Genomic DNA, 21184 nt, shown 5'->3' with positions numbered 1-21184 from the left:
GAGAAGGCGAGAGAACCACGTGCCTCCTTTGCATAAGGAATTTTTTGCCTTTTAACCCTTGCTTAACTCTGCTCAAGTGATCATAAAGATAGTCTAAAGGAGGCACGTGGTTCTCTCGCCTCCTCCTGTAGTTAAGCACTAAGGAGAGTCATCCACTGTGACTCTGGCAGCAACTACCTCAGCCTTTTTCCTTTTACATTTGTTTTTCATTTTCATGATGACAGTGATGAAGCCCTGCCTCCCCTGCCTCCCCTGACTGCACATCCCTGGTCACTTGATACTTTCTCAGTTGCTTTCATGTTTACATTCCATAAGGCTATTTCCAAGGATTCTCACCTGCCTCTTGGTATGATATCCACCAAGACCAAACAGCTTTTGATAGACCTGTGCAAATCATTTGAAAAAGGCGGAAATCATTTGCAATTCATTTTTCAGTGAGATATACATAATTCTAACTTTCTCTGATTGTTCTTTAGAATGTTTCCTTTGTTTCCACATATAGTATGTGTAATGCATATCTATATTCTTTCCACAGATTCAGAAACTGGGACTTTTGCACTGCCTGAACCCCAATTATTTAAATTTTGGGATCTTAATCAGAAATACTTCTTTTTGGTGGAGAACAAGTTAGTGGCAGATGTGAAAACTTCTAATTCACTAGGTATAAACTAAACTACTTATCTTGTGCTTGAAAATTGCAGTCTTCTCTTGGCCAAAATTATTGGTGGGATGCCTTGAATGGTGAAAAGCTGATGGCGGATATTATCAGGACCAATGGTGGGTTGCAGGCAGTATGCCCCAGTACGGGCGTACTGGTGCCTGCTAGGAGCACTGGGTACCCTACTGGTACAATGCTCCGGAGGGTCTACTCGCCCACCTGCCCCCCTTATCTGTATTTGAGCTCTTCGGTGCTTCCGTGCATGCACACGGATTGTATGGCGCTTGCGCGATGCTCCGCCAAGCAGCTGGAGCATCGAGGAGGTGTCGCAGAGGTGGTAAGGATGCATGCGTGTGCTGCGCACGTTCATGTGGAGGACGTCAGGTCCTGTTGCAGTGTACTGGTTGCAACGGGACCCGGAACCCACCACTGATCAGGACTCACTAGACTGATGGCCACGTTTAACATTGTTGTATTATTAAAGTTGGTTTTTTAAAAATGACTTATTGCATATTCCATTCACTAATCTTGGTCCTTAACATTTCTGCCTTGAGCATCAATGTACCGACAGACATAACACCTTGCCTTCTGTGATGTTTTAGAGAAGAACGATTTAATTTGGAAACAATAACAAAATAAAGGGAAAATATTACATGCAGTATTCAAAAGGTCCTCTGTTTTTCATATACAGGTACTCCTTACAACCATTTGTTTAGTTCAAAATTACAACGGCATTGGAAAAAGGGACTTGCACCTGTGCTCACATTAGCAATCATTGCAGCATCCCCTCGGTCACCTGCCAAAAACAGTCATTTCGCAATTGGCATACATTTATGACCGTTGCAGCATCCCAGGCTCATGTGATCATCATTTGCCACTTTTCCAGCCAGCTTCCAACAAGAAAAATCAATAGGGGAAGCCAGATTTGCTAAACAACTGTGTTATAAACTTAACAAGTGTCCATGATTTGCTTAATAACCATGGCAAAAAGGTGGTAAAATTGGATGTAACTTACTTTACGACTGTCATGCTTAACAACAGAAATTCTGGTTTCAATTGTACTCACAAAGACGACCTGTATGACATAGATATTAGGGATCCTTGGTGCTTTTTGAGCTTGCTTATTATCTTGAAGATGTTTCATTACCCAGACTAAATAATACCATCAGTGCGAGAGTGGAATGAGTTCCTCTCTAGCATTCCCCTCTAGCCCTGATGATGTTACCTATAGAAATGCAGATGACAGACTCAATAATTCCTCTGTAGAAATTATTGTGATTGACTTTTGCTCAATGCTTTGTTTGTAAAACTGACCACCAGCCTAGAAAAAGATGAGGTTAAATTACTATGACAGATATCAAACTAGGAAGCTATCCCGTATGAATTTCACAATATCAGTGTTTACTAATATCTAAGCTTAATTAAGTGGAATGTGAACTATTTGGGGGTTTTCTTTATTGATGTACACAGGATTAGCACAATTTCGTCCTGTTTTCAATATGACACAACTTGCAGTGGTGGGTTCCTACTGGTTTGGACCGGTTTGGATGAACCGGTAGTGGTTTAACAGCCTGGATCGTTGGAACCGGCAGTGACCTAGGCCTGCAATGCCCAGAACTGGTTCTCCCGGCAGCGCCATAGATGCCACCATCTTGGTTTTTTGCTTCTGCACATGTGCAGAACAAATTTTTTTGCACTGCATGTTCTAGCTGGGAGAACGCGGTCAGACAAACAGAGGCGACCCAGGACTTCAAGTAAGCTAACAGTTTATTTCTAACAGGTTGCCAAATTTATTTATTTTATTTATTTATTTGACTTATATACCGCTTCATAGGGCTTTCAGCCCCCTCTAAGTGGTTTACAATTTTTTTTTAGCAAATTGAGTCAGCAACTTGCCCCCACAGTCCGGGTCCTCATTTCACCCACCTCGGAAGGATGGAAGGCTGAGTTGACCTTGAGCCGGTTAGATTTGAACTGCTGAACTGCAGATCACAGTCAGCTAAATTGGCCTGCAGTACTGCACCATAACCACTGCACCACCTCGGCTCTTTTGCAGCACTTCACATTTCGCGCGTTTTAGCTAACTGGCAACAGCTGAGTCCTGTTTCACAGCTCTTTATATACCCCAGCTGTCAAACAGGTAACCAGTCAGAAACAAGGACACGGCCCTCTAGCCAAACGGACCAGTGAGAAAACTGTAGTACACAACACAGAACAAATTTTTTTGCACTGCACATGCGCATACAGTACACATCAAGCCTGCGTGCGCACGAAGCACCCATGAGCGAACCAGCAGTAGCGACTGCTGGAACCCACCCCTGACAACTAGCTGAAATAGGTTGAAGACCACTAAATCACCTTCTGACGAGCTTCAGTCGCTCGCTTTGCAAATCATTCTTCTATATGAGGGCTGATATTTTTCCCCAGAGGCATTTTGTTTCATAAATCAACTTTTTATTAATATAAATTATATTTATATAAATATAAATCAAGCTTTTATTAACTCCTTGATCTTGTTTCTTGTTTTTTACTCTTCTCCAGAGCAGTTAATTGCCGTCCTTCCAAATAAAGCTCTAGATTCAGCACAATATCCCATGTTTATGGCCCCTGAAAAAAAGAACAGCTGCCTGTCCTGCGTGAAGTCTGGGACTGGCCAATATCAGATAGAGTTAAAAGTGAGTGATTGATTTGCATTACAAAGATATTTTTCTTTCTCTAGGGAAATGGTCCTTTTTTATTTATCCCTTTATTCTCAGCGATATACTCTGAACTATCATTGGATACTAGGAAGACTTCTAGAAGCTTTAGATGATGGAATGCAATAATAAACCTAAAATGGGGCCATAATTTATCTGGTAATGATCCCCTTCCATTGGCTCACTTGTTATAGAACACTTACTGATTGATTATATTTTATATATTTCCTGGTATGTGGTTTCTTTTGACAAGATTGGTGAAAGGGGTTGTCATTTTTGAGAAAGGTATGAGAATTACATTTTTGAGAATGTAAATTTGTGGGGGTCCTTGGTTCTCTCTGAGCTTGTTTGTTTTCTAGTAGACATTTCATTACCCTAGATTAGCACTGATGAAGTGACCTAGTTTGGGCAATGAAAGATCTGCAAGAAAACAAGCAAGCTCACAGAGCACCAACACCTCATGGATAGAATCTCTTTCTGGACACTTAGACATTCAATAAAGTTTAATGGTTGACTTGTGTTAATTTAGAAGTAAAAATGGAAAACATGAATTCCATCTCGATAGACTGTAAAAATCTTCTCGGGGCTGCTAACGATCCTTTATGCAACCTGCAACCAGGTTGACCTGTTCTTACATAACTTCTTTTTCCCTTTTTTTTCCTAGGAGAAAGATATTAGGGAACTTGAGAAAGATCCCCAAAATGCCAAAGCTTTCACTTTTTATAGTAAGCAGGAAGGCAACGGTTTTAAATGCACTTTTGAATCTGCAGAGTTCCCTGGTTGGTTCATGAGCACTTCTTCAGAAGCAGGAAAGCCTATTGGACTGAGTCAAAAAGGAGGAACTCAGAACATCCTGTTTTACTTTGAAAAAAAAATCACGAGTCAGAAACACTGTTCTGCATCTATGTGACTAATAGACCTTGTGCATACAAATTGGAATGGAGCTAGAATGTATGATTAGGCCAATGAGTAGATTTAGATAGTATCCTTCAAAAAACTTTGGAAGAATTGTCTCATATTTGTGGGAAGGTGCAATACATCTTATGGATAAAATGGACTTGGTTGCATGGTCTTTATTTGTATAGAACAATATGCTTTCGAACAGATTTGTTTGCCCAGGGGAATTAAGTTGGTTGGCTGAGAGTAAGAAGACTAATCTTTTGGTAACGAGATAGCAATAGCAAATTTATGTACCACTTCATAGTGCTTTACAGCCCTCTCTATGCTCACCTCAGCAGGATGGAAGGCTGAGTCAACCTTTAGCCTGTCAGGATCAAACTCCTGGCTGTGGGCAAAGTTATAGTACTTTACGATATTATTGTGGGGGTGTCCAAACTTGGCAACTTTAAGACTGTGGACTTCAACTCCAGAATTCCTCAGCCAGTCAGCCAAACAAGTCTTAAAGTTGCCAAGATTGGGCAGGCCAGTACGATTCCCTGTTGTTATTCGAATCAGTTTTCTCCACTACCATCTGGTTCATTGTTTAAGAAGAACAACTCATTTTCTCCAGGGAATGGAAGATTTTGCAGATGATCCAATCTTTCCCAATGAGAAAGGGTGCTTAATTAATTGTATAATGAGCATTTTTTAGCTACTTCAGATGTGGCAAATGGATCCTTAGGAAACTAACTCAGTTTAATAAGAGAACCAACCACAGATGCTGCAGTAAAAAATGAGAGGAAGGTTAATCTGCTCCATACTCTTGTCAAATCCTGAAAAAGTTATTCAGTGGGACTCCCATTAACTTTTGGCTTGATGCACTCCTGATGAAAAAGTCTCCATCGTTCTCACTATCACTTTCATCATCATTGTTATCAAATTACCTTCTAGTTATTCTTCCATTATAGTGTGATGGACATATCTACACTTTGACTTTGATCTATGACAGAGAGGGTGATAGTTTCCTGTTCTGACCCCCTCCTCCTTCAAATAACAAAAGCCAAGACAAGCTTAACTAGAATGTACTTTTAATAGCAAGAAGCCAAACACTCGGTGGCTGAAAGCCAAGCAAACAAACAGATAAAGACCTTGGCAGCAAGTCAGACAAACCTTGGCAGCAAGTCAGATAAACCTTGGCAGCAATCCAGCCTGCCAAGTTAGTTACATTCTCTTTAGTCAATGCGTTGACTTCTGCAAGAGGGGAGTGTCACAAGCAGTCTTTTTTATAGTCTGGAGAGGAGCCTAATGACCACCAGCTGAGCGCAATTACCTCCTGTAATTGCGTAATTGTTCCTGATGCCTAGTAGCTCTTCGATGGCGTGCATCCAGGAACAACTCACTGCTGGCTTCTGGATCACTGTCCCTTGTCTCCTCCCCACTGGTCCAAGGCACAGGCGCCACCTGGTGGCCAACCAGTCTCTCTGTGCTTTGCTCGGAGTCGGAACCCTGTCCAGGGTCCTCCACATCCTCCATAGCCAACTCATAGGGCCCCTTGCTGTCGGAGTCTGGTGGCAGCTCCAACTGGGCCACAACAGTTTCCTGAGTGCAAGAATGGATGGCATCTTTTTCCTCCCATGCCCAGCCCATTGCAAATGCCTCTCATGCCAGTGTTTCCCAGCTCAAATTCAAAACAGATGCTTTCTGGCCTGAACTGCCTTGGTCTTTATGGGCAGATGGTCTCCAGGCTTTTGCTCTTGCCTGGCAGCAGCCACAATCTCTGATTGATAGCAAGGTCCACACAGACTCTCTCTATATTGGAGAGTTCCTGTCCTGTGCAGCCATTTCATCCTGGGCTGCCAGGCTGCTACGGTCTCTGCTGGGTGGCAGCTGCTATTTTTTGCTACAGCAATTTTGCAGTTGATCCACTTATGGCCTGTTAAATCAATGACACTTTCTGATGATGTATCCCTTTCTGTTTCTGTTCAAGATGGGTAAAGCATGCTCCCTATTGTTTCCTAGCTTAACCAGAGCCCTGTAAAGATTTCTTCCCCTTGTCTCATCCTGAGACAACCTTGAGCTTGTCAGGATCAAACTCCTGGCTTGGGACAGAGTTACAGTACTAGTTACAGTACAGTAACATGTTATTCCAGGAGTGTCCAAACTTGGCAACTTTAACATTGTGGATGTCAGCTCCCAAAATTCCTCAGCTAATCAGGCTGACAAGTCTTAAAGTTTTCAAGGTTGGGCACATCTGTGTTATTTCATACTGTTATTCAAATCAGTTTTCTCCACTAACATCTGGTTCATTGTTTAAGAAGAAAAACTCATTTTCTCCAGGGAATGGAAGATTTTGCAGAGGATCCAGACTTTCACAATGCGAAAGGATACTTTAAAAATTGTATAATGAGCATTATTTAGCTACTTCAGATATTGCAAATGGATCCTTAGGAAGCTAATTCAGTGTCGGCATTCCTAATATCATCCAGAATTAAATCAGAGTTCAAGACATAACTTTTATCAAGGTTCCAATTTAATAAGACAGACATGTTGGCATATCTGTGGAAACCTGAATCTGAAGGTTTCCTGGGTTTCCACCTAGTTGAAAGTTCATGAACTTGTCCCCACACCCACAAGTCCATCACATGGTCCAATCGTCCTCTGCCATGTTGGCATTTCCACCCATCTAGTTCCAGTCAGATGTAAAGGTGAAGAGACAAAGAATGACCTTCATTTCTAGAAAGGATTTTTTTATTTTGAAAACAAACACATTCTATTCCCACGCCCTCCCAATTCCCCACTAATGAAACAGCATGGTAAAGAAAGAGAGAGAGTGTGTGGCAGGCCAAAGATCCTAAAAGTAATATGATTGCAGGCCTGACAGTTTAATAAGAGAACCAACCACAGATGCTGCAGTACAAAGTGAGAGGAAGGTTAATCAGCTTCCAGGCTGTCAGTCTTGGGCAATGACCCCCCCTCTAGGATCAAATATTATAATTCTCCAAGAGCCAAAGAGCCCCTAATTCAGAGCCACTCCATATTGCTAGGGTTCAGTTTTAGACTAATGCTCCCCCTCCATAATACCTGAATAGCCTCCAGGAACAGGGAAAAGGCAAAACAAAGGATTGCTTAATTCCTCAAGGGCAGAGATGTACAGCTGAGTAGCATCAACATAGCATCACACCGCTCCCTCCTGATCAGAGGAAGAAATGAACGAGCCCAACAAAGTGCCCTCCACTTCCAATCCCTGCAGCCATTCCAGAGGATGGCATAATCAATAGTATCAAAAGTCACTGGGAAATCAAGTAGAGTGAGATTGAACGAACTACCTTCCCATCTCATTTCCATCATATCACTGCCATTAGGATTTTTCCTCACTTCATCATCTTCTGGTCCGATTCCCAAGTGGCATCAATAGATCCCTGTAATCTCCCACTACTAGAGATATCTTTGTATGAAACAAGGAGAAAACAAACCAGCCTGTGGGGGAAAGAAAGGTGTGGTTTGTATATCTGGTTAGATTGCATCCCTTCCACTTTCTCTTCTGCAAAGTGAGAAGCAGGATCTGGGGAGGAGAAGGAAGAGAGTGTGTTTGGCTAACACTCTGAAAGACACATGACATCGATGGCTGCAATGCCAGGAAAAAATGGGCGTCTCTAATTGTGACCTCGATTTGCATGTCCTGGTTGCTTTCAACATCCAATTGCTAGATTGTCAGTGGAAGCATGAAAGGAGGGCAAGAATTTCCCAGAATTGGTACAGCATTTGTCACGAGTATCACAAAATTTGCATAGGAAATATTCACTATTAAGGAGAATCTTAGGCCAGTAAACTGAGTGAATTAAGGAATGAGGTTGGAAGACTTCTACCTATTTGTGTCCATTTTATTTTAGGTAATATGTCCGGTTCATGTGGAACTTGCGGTGCCCCATGTTTAAAGCCCTTTATTTCATGTGTTAAGGAGAAATTTAACCTTTCCCCTCAAATCTCTTCTAAATATGGAAATATGAATTACAGTTTGAAATACAGTGCAGCAGATTCTGAGTTGTTTGCTCAACTCTTGTGAGTAATTTGATCAGGACAGATGTGATGTCATGCATTAGTTGAAACAAGATCAGGGTGTTAACCTTGATTAGCTATTGGGGTTAAGCAAAACTGCAGAGACAGGAGATTTTGGACAGCCGGATGTAGTGATAGATGGTCTCTTACAGTAGTCATAAGGGCAGTCCCCAGATCATTGATGGACACATCAGGTAACACCCTCTGATATATATAAAATCTTATGTCAGATCCAGAGAGGATCAAACAGAAGGAATCTCCAGCCCAAGAAGGAACATCTCCACAGGTATTGTCACCTGATTTATTGGGTTAGACTATCTCCTCCTATGACCTGCTCCTACTTGCATAGAGACGAGGACTTTTTATTTTCTGTCTAAGAGTCATTGATATTTTGGTACATTGAGACTAGATGATAACAGCTAGATCTCCTTTTAAGAAAATTACTTTGGAGAAGCCCTGCTATTTACTGATTTAACTATATTTAGCTCACTTTTCTATTTAGCAGTTTTTAAAAACATCTGTACAGCTTGTTTATATTTGTTCTGATTCCATTTTCCTTTCTTAAATTTGAATATTTTAAAAAAAAAATTAAAGCAGGGATGCAACTTATTAAAACCATGAATGAAGGTGAATGTACATGTCCCAAGATAATGTTGCAGCACCCAATCTGGGTTGGTCAATGGGACTAGAGGTTTTTCGAGTCATGCTTGGAAGACAAAAATTCTGGTCTTGGTGACCAACCCAGATTGGATCCTTATTAAAATCATGCACGGTATGTTTGAAGAAAAAGAGTTTTTTACAGATATTTGCTGTAAGTATATTATAAAGAAAAATAATGAGCAATAATTAATAATCCTAATTCTGATGGTGGCGATAATTTAATTTGTTTTGGGTCTTGTCCATTCAGAAGAGGGAAAATTGTAGCCCTAGATTTGGAATTTGGAATTTTGAGGGGAAAGTAAATCTTTTTCAGCAGGTTTGGAATACTAGGATGCTTTACAGTTTTCTAAATTTCTATGTCTCCATCCTGTTCACTGATATCTACCTTCTGTTCCAGTGGTGGGTTTCAAAATATTTTAGAACCTCTTCTGTAGGTGTGGCCTGCTATGTGGGAGTGGCTTGCCGACCATGTGACTGGGTGGGAGTGGCTTGCCAGCCATGTGACTGGGTGGGCGTTGCCAACTTGTAAAATGTGATGAAACTCACTTAATAATGCTCTTGCTTAGCAACCAAAATGTTGGCTCAGAAACTCTGGAATATGAAGCACACAAGTCTTAAAGCTGTCAAGTTACAAGACCCTTGCACCCCTAACCCTTTAGAACCCCCCCCCGGGGTATTCAAACTTGACAGCTTTAAGACTTGTGGATTTTGACTCCCAGAATTCCTCCTCTCGCTCTTCATCTTGATGATGTGCGGACGGGCGGGGGGAGGGAGCTGGAAACGGTTCTAAACGGCACTGTAGATTTGTGGAACCTCTTCTATAGAAGAGGTTAGAACTGGCAGGAACCCACCCCTGTTCTGTTCCCTAATCAATGGAATGACTGTCATGCGTGCATGTGCGCGGGTGTGTGTTTTGCACATTGCATTATGGGTGCGGTACGACCCCCCTGTTTTTGGCATGCGAGCCAAAAAAGGTTTGCCATAGCTTTTATAGCTTATGTGAGTTTTCCTTGTATCTATGGCTGGTCTTCCATATGGTCTTTTCCTCAAGTCTTCAGGGATGAGGAAGGGTTCTCATTTTTAAAAGTCCTCTCATACAAAACTGTTTCTTTGGTTTTTTTTATTTTATTATGTTTGCCATTTGTGGGTACTTTATTTGCTCTTTTACATTGTATTTGAGAAAATCAATCAACCAACATTGTTTGATATCCTTCATCTTTTGTTTGCAAGGAATTTTAATTTAAAATATTCCCTTCTTCTGAAGAACGTAGAGAAACCTGAAAAAGTAGAACGGTTGGGGAGATGGCAAGTAAGACTCATAAGAAGACTTGGGATGAAGAAATGGCAGGTTCATTTCATATTCCTGCAGGAGGTGAGAAAAATGTAGTTCTGTTCATTTGCTGCTTTGGAAACATTGCCCTTTCATGCATATATCCCTAATTATTTGACCATTGTAAAAATGAGCTTCATTTGTTCAATCCTACACAAATACAATCTTCAGGTTTTTTACAGTAAAAAAATTATTACTACAGTACTTCCAGTGGTGGGTTGCAGGAAGTACGCCCCAGTATGGGCATACTTGAGCCAGCCCAGAGCATCAGATACCGTTCCAGTACGGTGCTCCGGAGGGCCCACCCACCCAAGCTTCCTACCTGTGTTTTAAAGCTGCTGTGCTGTGTGACACACCACAACCCTAACCCTAACCCTAACCCCAACCCCAACCCCAACCCCAACCCCAACCCTAACCCTAACTCTAACCCATATCGATTGGAATGGGATTTGAAACCTACCACTGAGTGCTACCCTCTGGAGGAAGCTTCCCAAATGCAATATATTGTGTACATATGAATACAGAAAATGTTCACTTTATTCATTAGTTCACTGTGTAAGTATATCAAGTACAGATAGCCCTCGACTTATGACAGTTCATTTAGTGACTCTTCAAAGTTACAACAGCACTGAATAAAGTGACATGAACATTTTTTCCACACAACCACTAAAGCATCCCTATGACACGTGATCAAAATTGGGATCCTCCGGCCATTGCGTCATACTTTATGGTGGTTGCAGTGTCTGGGGGTCATGTGATCCTCTTATGGACAAGCAAAGTTCATGGGGAATCTAGATTCACTTAACAACCATGTTACTAACTTAACAAATTCAATGATTTATTTAAGAACGGTGGCAAGGAAAGTAAAAAAATGGGGCAAACTCACTTAACAAATGCTTTATTTAGTAACATAAATTTTAGGCTCAATTGTGCTCATAACTCGAGGACTAGCTGTACTGTGGTCAAATTTGGGTTCTAATCTCCCTCCACCCTCTCTCATACACCCACACCCACACCTTTATTTTTTTTTTAAATCCCTGTACAGCAATTAGATTTTTTAAAGCTTCCATTGATGATGTTCTTCTTAAAAGTCCAATTACGGCACACATTTTTAAAGTCTTCTCTAAAAAAAAAGACCTTTCTTATTTCAAAACTGAATTGCAAAGTTATGTGGGTTTATGATTTATGGTACAGATTTCATTGGCTGATTGATTGACTGAATATCAGCAAGGTGAAGATAAAATGGGAAGGAGGGAAGGAGAGAGAAAGAAAGGGGGGGGAAGACAATGTGGAAGAAGAAACATAGAAAAAAGGATGAATATAGAACAGATTGAATTGATGGTGACTATAGGCTATGCAATAACTACAAACAGTCCTATGATTGCTTGCTAACCATATTTTAGAGTCTGTTTCTACTCTATAGCTAGTACTATCCAGATCTCTTCCAATCATAACTCTCCACACTGTCTCTTCCTAAGGCACTTGCAATGGCGTGTGGTGAGGTTTACAGTTGGTGAGGCAAGAGCGCGGCGGTGGCGAGAAGCAGCGTCCCCGCCGCTGTCCCCGACAGAGGCGTCTCACGTTTATGTCCGCCATAGACGCGAGCTGTGCTGCCAGAGCAGGAGAAGGCGAGAGAACCATGTGCCTCCTTTACATAAGGAATTTTTCGCCTTTTAACCCTTGCTTTACTCTGCTCAAGTGATCATAAAGATAGTCTAAAGGAGGCATGTGGTTCTCTCGCCTCCTCCTGCAGTTAAGCATTAAGCAGAGTCATCCACTGTGACTCTGGCAGCAACTACCTCAGCCTTTTTCCTTTTACATTTGTTTTACTTTTTCATGATGACAGTGGTGAGGCCCTGCCTCCCCTTCCTCCCCTGACTGCACGTCCCTGGCAGTGATGTGCGGTGAGGTTTACGGTTGGTGAGGCAAGAGTGCGGCAGCGGCGAGAAGCAGCTTCCCTGCCACTGTCCCCGACAGAGGCGTCTCGCGTTTATGTCCGCCATAGAGGAAAGATGCCTCTGTCAGACACAGCTGCGGGGACAGAGGAGGTGGGGTGCGAGGTGGTAGAGCGCGGCGGCAGCGAGAAGCAGCATCCCCGCCGCTGTCCCCGACAGAGGCGTCTTGTGTTTATGTCCGCCATAGAGGCGAGATGCCTCTCTCAGACACAGCTGCGGGGACAGAGGAGGTGGGGTGCAAGGTGGTAGAGCGCGGCGGCGGCAAGAAGCAGCATCCCCGCCGCTGTCCCCGACAGAGGCATCTCGTGTTTATGTCCGCCATAGACAGACACAGCGGCGGGGATGGAGGAGGCGGGGGGCGAGGCAGCAGCTGGTGAAGAAAGGGGAGAGGAGGAGGAGGAAAGGGAGAGGGGAGCAAGACAGGGCTCCCGGTGGGGGAGAGAGGAGAAAGGGAAGGGGGGCACAGCAGGCAAAAGAAAGAAAGCGCCAGCCCACCAGCAGAGGAGGGTAAAAGACTTGCCTCTGCTGGCGGGCTGCCCCTCTCTTCTCAAACAAGGCTGCCCTTCTCTTCTCAAACAAGCTGCCCTCCCTGCCCCTCCCCATTCCCTCTCTTCTCAAACAAACTCTCTCTCAAAGTGAAGAAACAAACACACACGCCCGCGCAGACACAAACACACAAATTACAATAAAAAATTACTTAGAAATTACAATAATTTTGAATTCCTCCCCCCTCCCCCCTCCCTCCGACCCAGGACCCACAAACCTTTTCCAGCTGTGTCACAGAGGATTTCAACTCTCCTCTTGTCTGCCATCATGAAAATGTAAAAAGAAAAAGGAAAAGCTGTGCTGCCAGAGCAGGAGAAGGCGAGAGAACCACGTGCCTCCTTTGCATAAGGAAATTTTCACCTTTTAACCCTTGCTTAACTCTGCTCAAGTGATCATAAAGATAGTCTAAAGGAGGCACGTGGTTCTCTTGCCTCCTCCTGCAGTTAAGCACTAAGCAGAGTCATCCACTGTGACTCTGGCAGCAACTACCTCAGCCTTTTTCCTTTTACATTTGTTTTTCGTTTTCATGATGACAGTGATGAGGCCCTGCCTCCCCTGCCTCCCCTGACTGCACGTCCCTGGTCACTTGATATTTTCTCAGTTGCTTTCATGTTTATATTCCATAAGGCTATATCCAAGGATTCTCACCTGCCTCTTGGTATGATATCCACCAAGACCAAACAGCTTTTGATAGACCTGTGGAAATCATTTGAAAAAGGCGGAAATCATTTGCAATTCATTTTTCAGTGAGATATACATAATTCTAACTTTCTCTGATTGTTCTTTAGAATGTTTCCTTTGTTTCCACATATAGTATGTGTAATGCATATCTATATTCTTTCCACAGCGGATGCTGCATTGCCTGAACCTTACTTGTTTACATTTTGGGACCTTAATCACAAATACTTCTTTTTGTTGGAGGACAAGTTAGTGGCAGATGTGAAAACTCCTGGTTCACCAGGTATAAACTAAGCTTCTTATCTTGTGCTTGAAAATTGCAGTCTTCTCTTGGCCAAAATTATTGATGGGATGCCTTGAATGGTGAAAAGCTGATGGCAGATATTATCAGGAGCAGTGGTGGGTTGCAGGCAGTATGCCCCGGTACGGGCGTACTGGTGCCTGCTGGGAGCACTGGGTACCGTATTGGTACGATGCTCCGGAGGGTCCACTCACCCACCCGCCCCACTTATCTGTATTTGAGCTCTTCGGTGCTTCCGTGCATGCACACGGATTGTATGGCGCCTGCGCGATGCTCCGCCAAGCAGCTGGAGCATCGAGGAGGTGTCGCAGAGGTGGTAAGGATGCATGCGTGCACTGCGCACGTTCATGTGGAGGACGCCAGGTCCTGTTGCACTGTACCGGTTGCAACGGGATCCGGAACCCACCACTGATCAGGAGTCACTAGGCTGATGGCCACGTTTAACATTGTTGTATTATTAAAGTTGGTTTTTTAAAAATGACTTACTGCATATTCCATTCACTAATCTTGGGTCCTTAACATTTTTGCCTTGAGCATCAATGTACTGACAGACATAACACCTTGCCTTCTGTGATGTTTTAGAGAAGAATGATTTAATTTGGAAACAATAACAAAATAAAGGGAAAATATTACATGCAGTATTCAAAAGGTCCTCTGTTTTTCATATACAGGTAGTCCTTACAACCATTTGTTTAGTTCAAAATTACTACGGCATTGGAAAAAGGGACTTGCACCTGTGCTCACATTAGCAATCATTGCAGCATCCCCTCGGTCACCTGCCAAAAACAGTCATTTCGCAATTGGCATACATTTATGACCATTGCAGCATCCCAGGCTCATGTGATCATTATTTGCCACTTTACCAGCCAGCTTCCAACAAGAAAAATCAATAGGGGAATCCAGATTTGCTAAACAACTGTGTTATAAACTTAACAACTGCCCATGATTTGCTTAATAACCATGGCAAAAAGGTGGTAAAATTGGATGTAACTTACTTTACGACTGTCATGCTTAACAACAGAAATTCTGGTTTCAATTGTACTCACAAAGACGACCTGTATGACATAGATATTAGGGGTCTTTGGTGCTTTTTGAGCTTGCTTATTATCTTGCAGATGTTTCATTACCCAGACTAAATAATACCATCAGTGCGAGAGTGGAATGAGTTCCTCTCTAGCATTCCCCTCTAGCACTGATGATGTTACCTATAGAAATGCAGATGACAGACTCAATAATTCCTCTGTAGAAATTATTGTGATTGACTTTTGCTCAATGCTTTGTTTGTAAAACTGACCACCAGCCTAGAAAAAAGATGAGGTTAAATTACTATGACAGATATCAAACTAGGAAGCTATCTGTCAGCTCCTTTCCATTAATTAATTAGGAAAGAAAGACCACGAGACTCCATGTGTAGAAATCAAGTGTACTTTTACTAATTAAGAATGATTAAAGGCAAAGTGTAGCGAAGTCTGAATAATTAGGCGCGAAAGCGATTGATGTATAGAATAGCCCATTCCCCACCCCTTGGCATCATAGTCCCAGTCCAATCATAAGTCTTCCAAATGTCAGGTGTGAGATAACTTCAAAAGGCATCACGAAGATGGAATGTCGGTGCCGTTAGTCCTGGCGGAAAACACCCACGCATGCGTAGTCCGATCAGCCAGGGAACTCCAGAACCTTCCTTCAGCACAATGAGTAACCCCTCCCAAATACCAGGCCCTCCCTCCCCGTTTCATGGCAGCTGAAGCGACAGCAAAGCAGAAGCTGACACTATCCTGTATGAATTCCACAATATCAGTGTTTACTAATATCTAAACTTAATTAAGTGGGCTTCGGGGGGAGGAGCCTGCCGCCGTCGGGAGCTCAACGGAGCTCCTCTCAGGGTTCTGGTCTGTATATCTTATAAGATCTATAGATATCTCCCCTTTCTGGCAGAAAGGGGCAGGGAGAAGGTCAGTCGTTAGGATCTCTTTGTAATTCATAGCTTTTCTTTTGCTGTGAATGGAGAAGAGGTTCAACATTAGCTGAGCTTTTACTCCAGCCAGTTCTCCGCAGCTGCCTTTTTTGCAGCCCTAGGCAGATTGCCCCCCCCCCCCCAGGACAAAGCTAAGCTATTTAAAAATTAATCCGGGCAGGGACCATTCCTGAGGAATTTCTTCTATTACTATCTAAAATACCAGCTTCAACTTTGCAAAAGGCTCCCTTTTCTAGCTGCGTCACAAGATGGCGATCTTATAGCTTTTGTGTTTGATGTGACGTACTTAGTCAGCCCTACTCTCCTGAAGGCTTCTCCGTATTAACTGTTAAAAGATTAACTGAGGGGAGCAGAGACTTTGATTCTTGGCTAGCCTGATTGCTTGTCTTTTATTTTTATTCTGGAATGGCTCCCAAATCTAAGCAGAAGCGCTTCCTTAATAACATATCTCAAAAAACTGCTATGAAGCCGCTACCCTTGCCTCCTACGTCCTCCACTGGAGATTTGTTAACACAAGAATTTCTTCTCAAAACGCTTAATAATTTCAGACAGGAAATTAATCAACTGATATCGGATTTATATGATCAATTTGATGCTAAAATTGCTCAAGCAAAGGAGGATATGATCGGAGTAATGACAGTCATGACAGATTATATTGCTGAAACGGAGGATAAATTGGAACTTTTGGAAGAAACTAACTTTAATTTGACATCCAAAATTCAAACGTTACAACAGGAAATTGAAAATGCTCAAAAACAACTTGTCATGATAAATTATAATAAGACTGCCTTCGCAATAAGAGTTCGAGGACTGCGTGAAAACGAACAGGAGAATTTGAAACAGATCTTCTTTGAGGCTCTTAGCCGCTCGGTGGGAAGTCCGGGACTTAACTTTGATTGGCAGATTCAAAAAATTTACCGCCAGAATTCGTGGGTAGCAAAACAGCGACAGCTTCCGAGGGACATAATTATATACTTTACCACAAGGGAATCCAGAAATGTGATAATACAGAAGCTTTACAACAAGAGGTTGAGAATTGATGGACAGGACTTGATTGTTTTTAAAGAGATACCATCTCAAATATTAAGAGCAAGGAGAGATTACATTTTCTTAACTGAAGAACTCAGAAATTCTCAGATTCCATACAAATGGGAAGTCCCAGCTGGCATTACAGTTACATTTGGCAATCAAAAACACCACATTAATTCTGTCTGTGAAGCCCGAGAATTTTATTACAAGACCCTGAAGGCGGGACTTCCTGATTCATCCGGACCTGGAGAGAGACAAGGAGAAGGAGAAGACAAGCAGCGAGACACGTGGCTACAAGGCGGAGGGTGTTGCTTTCCTCTTCCGGAAGGGCAGAAGAGTAAAGAATAAAGACTTAGCGATGTTCTTAAAACTTTATGATTTCTGCCTGGGATAAAATGGAAAAGTTGTATATCGATGATGAGACATGGAGACTGAAAGAAGCGTTGCTGATTGTGGACACATATTGTATATAAGATTTGTTTGAACTCTAACTCAAATTGCGCATGAATTATTTTCCTAGGCGAGGAGAGCGGAGATCGCGATCTTTTTGAGTTGTGGTCTGGGACGAACGGAGTTGGGAGGTGCGTGGGAGAGGGAAGGGTAGCGAAAGCTTAACTAGACTACTTGGGGCTAGAATGCAAGCTGATGTTTGTATCAGTTGCTATTTCAATATAAGGTTAAGAAAGATTAGTCAGAGAGTCTCCAGGAAGGTGGAGTAAATATGTGAGGAGCAATGGACGCGGATAAAATATATATGTGGATATGGATAAAGGCAGGGTGGAAGGTAAAAAATTTACATGTGGATGTGGGTAAGGATAGAATGGGAGGTGTTGGAAATGAAAAATGAAAGAAGTACTTGAGTTTAATGGTTTTATAGAAAGGTTTGGATATTCAGATAAAAAAGAGATAAATTAAAGGTCTGAATAGATAGATAAAGCAATGAGACTTTTAGTTGGGGAATCCTAATTGATTAACTTACCTGGCTCTAACACAGTTTGAAACCCTGCAAGTAGTAAAATAACCGAAATTTGGAATGAGCTACATTGTTTAAGATTTACAGATGATGGGAAGCTGTGTTAATGTAGTGGGTTTATTGACCCTTCTTGTTTTTCTTTTTTTTTTCTTTCTGTGTGTGTTTTTTTCTTTTCTATTTTTTACTCCCTTTTTTTTGTTTTTCTTTTATTTTTTTAACTTTAAAGTTAGCTGGCTTAATTATACTCAAGTGCTTGTTAAAGAACTATGCCGGGTATGGGACCTGGGAAGCCGTAAGGGGGTTAGGGAGGGGGGATTATAGGGGGGAGGGGGGAGGGTGGAATTACAGTTTCAATTCTTAGAACAATAAGAATTCACTTGTATACTGCGGCTCGTTTTCCTTTTTTTTCTTTTTCTCTTTTATTTTCTAAAAAATAAACTGAATAGATTAATTGTAGGGATACACCAAAGTGAGGAGAAGAGGGAAAGAAGAGGGAGAAGTAAAGAGGGAGCGAGAGGGGAATGTAAGGAGGGTGAGATGGAGGGAGGGGGAGATGTCTGAGGGGGAAGGGAAGTAGAAGAGGGGAATGCTGGAGGGGAGAAATGAAAGTTGGAGGGGGAGAAGAAAGGGTGTATGGGGGATTGAAGTGTCATGTTGGGTTTTGTTTTTTTTTATGGTGGATTTTTTCCTTTTTTTTGTTTTTTGTTACGCACAGTATATAAGTGATTGTATAAAATGAAAATGAAAATGAAATAAATAATAAAAATTGAAAAACTTGAAAAAAAACTTAATTAAGTGGAAATGTAAACTATTTGGGGGTTTTCTTTATTGATGTACACAGGATTAGCACAATTTCGTCCTGTTTTCAATATGACACAACTTGCAGTGGTGGGTTCCTACTGGTTTGGACCGGTTTGGATGAACCGGTAGTGGTTTAACAGCCTGGATCGCTGGAACCGGCAGTGACCTAGGCCTGCAACGCCCAGAACCGGTTCTCCGGGCAGCGCCATAGATTCCACCATCTTGTTTTTTTGCTTCTGCACATGCGCAGAAATTTTTTTGCACTGCATGTTCTAGCTGGGAGAATGCGGTCAGACAAACAGAGGCGACCCAGGACTTCAAGTAAGCTAACAGTTTATCTCTAACAGGTTGCCAAACGCGGCACTTCACATTTCGCGCGTTTTAGCTAACTGGCAACAGCTGAGCCCTGTTTCACAGCTCTTTATATACCCCAGCTGTCAAACAGGTAACCAGTCAGAAACAAGGACACGGCCCTCTAGCCAAACGGACCAGAGAGAAAACTGTAGCACACAACACAGAACAAATTTTTTTGCACTGCACATGCGCATACAGTACACATCAAGCCTGCGTGCGCACGAAGCACCCATGAGCAAACCGGCAGTAGTGACTGCTGGAACCCACCCCTGACAACTAGCTGAAATAGGATGAAGACCACTAAATCACCTTCTGATGAGCTTCAGTCGCTCCCATTGCAAATCACTCTTCTTATATGATGGCTGATATTTTCCCCAGAGGCATTTTGTTTCATAAATCAACTTTTTATTAATATAAATTATACTTATATAAATATAAATCAAGCTTTTATTAACTCCTTGATCTTGTTTATTGTTTTTTATTCTTCTCCAGAGCAGTTAATTGCCGTGCTTCCAAATAAATCTCTAGATTCAGCACAATATCCCATGTTTATGGCCCCTGAAAAAAAGAACAGCTGCCTGTCCTGCGTGAAGTCTGGGACTGGCCAATATCAGATAGAGTTAAAAGTGAGTGCTTGACTTGCATTACAAACATATTTTTCTTTCTCTAGGGAAATGGTCCTTTTTATTTATCCCTTTATTCTCAGTGATATACTCTGAACTATCATTGTATACTAGGAAGACTTTTAGACGCTTTAGATGATGGAGTGCAATAACAAACCTAAGATGGGGCCATAATTTACCTGGTAATGATCCCCTTCCATTGGCTCACTTACTGATTGATTATATTTTATATATTTCCTGATATGTGGTTTCTTTTGACAAGATTGGTGAAAGGGTTTCTCATTTTTGAGAAAGGTATGAGAATTACATTTTTGAGAATGTAACTTTGTGGGGGTCCTTGGTGCTCTCTGAGCTTGTTTGTTTTCTAGTAGACATTTCATTATCCTAGACTAGCACTGATGAAGTGACCTAGTTTGGGCAATGAAACATCTGCAAAAAAGCAAGCAAGCTCACAGAGCACCAAGGACGCCTCATGGATAGAATCTCTTTCTGGACACTTAGACATTAAATAAAGTTTAATGGTTGACCTGTGTTACTTTAGAAGTAAAAACGGAAAACATGAATTCCTTCTCGATAGACTGTGAAAATCTTCTCGGGGCTGCTAACGATCCTTTATGTAACTTGCAACCAGGTTGACCTGTTCTTACATAACTTCTTTTTCCCTTTTTTTCCCTAGGAGAAAGATATTAGGGAACTTGAGAAAGATCCCCAAAATGCCAAAGCTTTCACTTTTTATAGTAAGCCGGCAGGTAACGGTGATAAATGCACTTTTGAATCTGCAGAGTTCCCAGGTTGGTTCATGAGCACTTCTTCAGAAGCAGGAAAGCCTATTGGTCTGAGTCAAAAAGGAGGAACTCAGAACATCCTGTTTTACTTTGAAAAAAAATCATGATTCAGAAACACTGTTCTGCATCTATGTGTCTAATAGACCTTGTGCATACAAATTGGAATGGAGCCAGAATGTATGATTAGGCCAATGAATAGATTTAGATAGTATCTTTCAAAAAACTTTGGAAGAATTGTCTCATATTCTGGGGAAGGTGAAATATATCTTTTGGATGAAATGGACTTGGTTGCATGGTCTTTATTTCTATAGAACAATATGCTTTCGAACAGTAGATTTGTTTGCCCAGGGGAATTAAGTTGGTTGGCTGAGAGTAAAGAGAGTGATCTTTTGGTAACAAGATAGTAATAGCAGATTTATGTACCACTTCATAGTGCTTTACAGCCCTCTCTAAGCTATTTACACAGTCACCATATTTCCACCAAGAATCTGGTTCCTCATTTTACTGACCTCAGCAGGATGGAAGGCTGAGTCAACCTTTAGCCTGTCAGGATCAAACTCCTGGCTGTGGGCAAAGTTATACTACTTTACAATGTTATTGTGGGGGTGTCCAAACTTGGCAACTTGAAGGCCTGTGGACTTCAACTCCAGAATTCCTCAGCCAGTCAGCCAGACAAGTCTTAAAGTTGCCAAGATTGGGCAGACCTGTACGATTCCATGTTGTTATTCAAATCAGTTTTCTCCACTACCATGTGGTTCATTGTTTAAGAACAACAATTTAATGGGAAAGAGTGCTGAATAAATTGTATAATGAGCATTATTCAGCTACTTCAAATGTTGCAAATGAATCCTTTGAAAGCTAACTCAGTTTAATAAGAGAACCAAC

The 21184-nt window shown here is 42.0% G+C and overlaps 1 protein-coding gene across 3 annotated transcripts; it reads left to right on the top strand.

Annotated features, from left to right (window-relative positions):
* The first annotated feature begins 536 nt into the window (after window positions 1–536).
* LOC116516444 (interleukin-36 alpha-like) lies at window positions 537–21065 on the top strand. Of its 3 annotated transcripts, XM_032228921.1 has the most exons (6): window positions 537–661; window positions 3200–3333; window positions 10214–10321; window positions 13628–13741; window positions 19384–19517; window positions 20191–21065. In XM_032228921.1, exons 3-6 carry the CDS (start codon window positions 10252–10254, stop codon window positions 20404–20406), a joined length of 534 nt encoding a protein of 177 aa, XP_032084812.1. In that variant the 5' UTR covers window positions 537–661; window positions 3200–3333; window positions 10214–10251; the 3' UTR covers window positions 20407–21065. The 3 variants fall into 3 exon arrangements, with proteins under 3 accessions (XP_032084812.1, XP_032084813.1, XP_032084814.1); XM_032228922.1 differs by lacking the exon at window positions 537–661 and having other exon boundaries at window positions 3154–3333; XM_032228923.1 differs by lacking the exons at window positions 537–661; window positions 3200–3333 and adding an exon at window positions 7069–8575.
* The last annotated feature ends 119 nt before the right edge of the window (window positions 21066–21184 follow it).

The sequence above is a fragment of the Thamnophis elegans genome, chromosome 13 (genome assembly GCF_009769535.1).
Source record: "Thamnophis elegans isolate rThaEle1 chromosome 13, rThaEle1.pri, whole genome shotgun sequence".
Classification (NCBI taxonomy): domain Eukaryota; kingdom Metazoa; phylum Chordata; class Lepidosauria; order Squamata; family Colubridae; genus Thamnophis; species Thamnophis elegans.
Note: the sequence above shows the minus strand (reverse complement) of the source record. Positions and strands in the feature narration are given on the sequence as shown.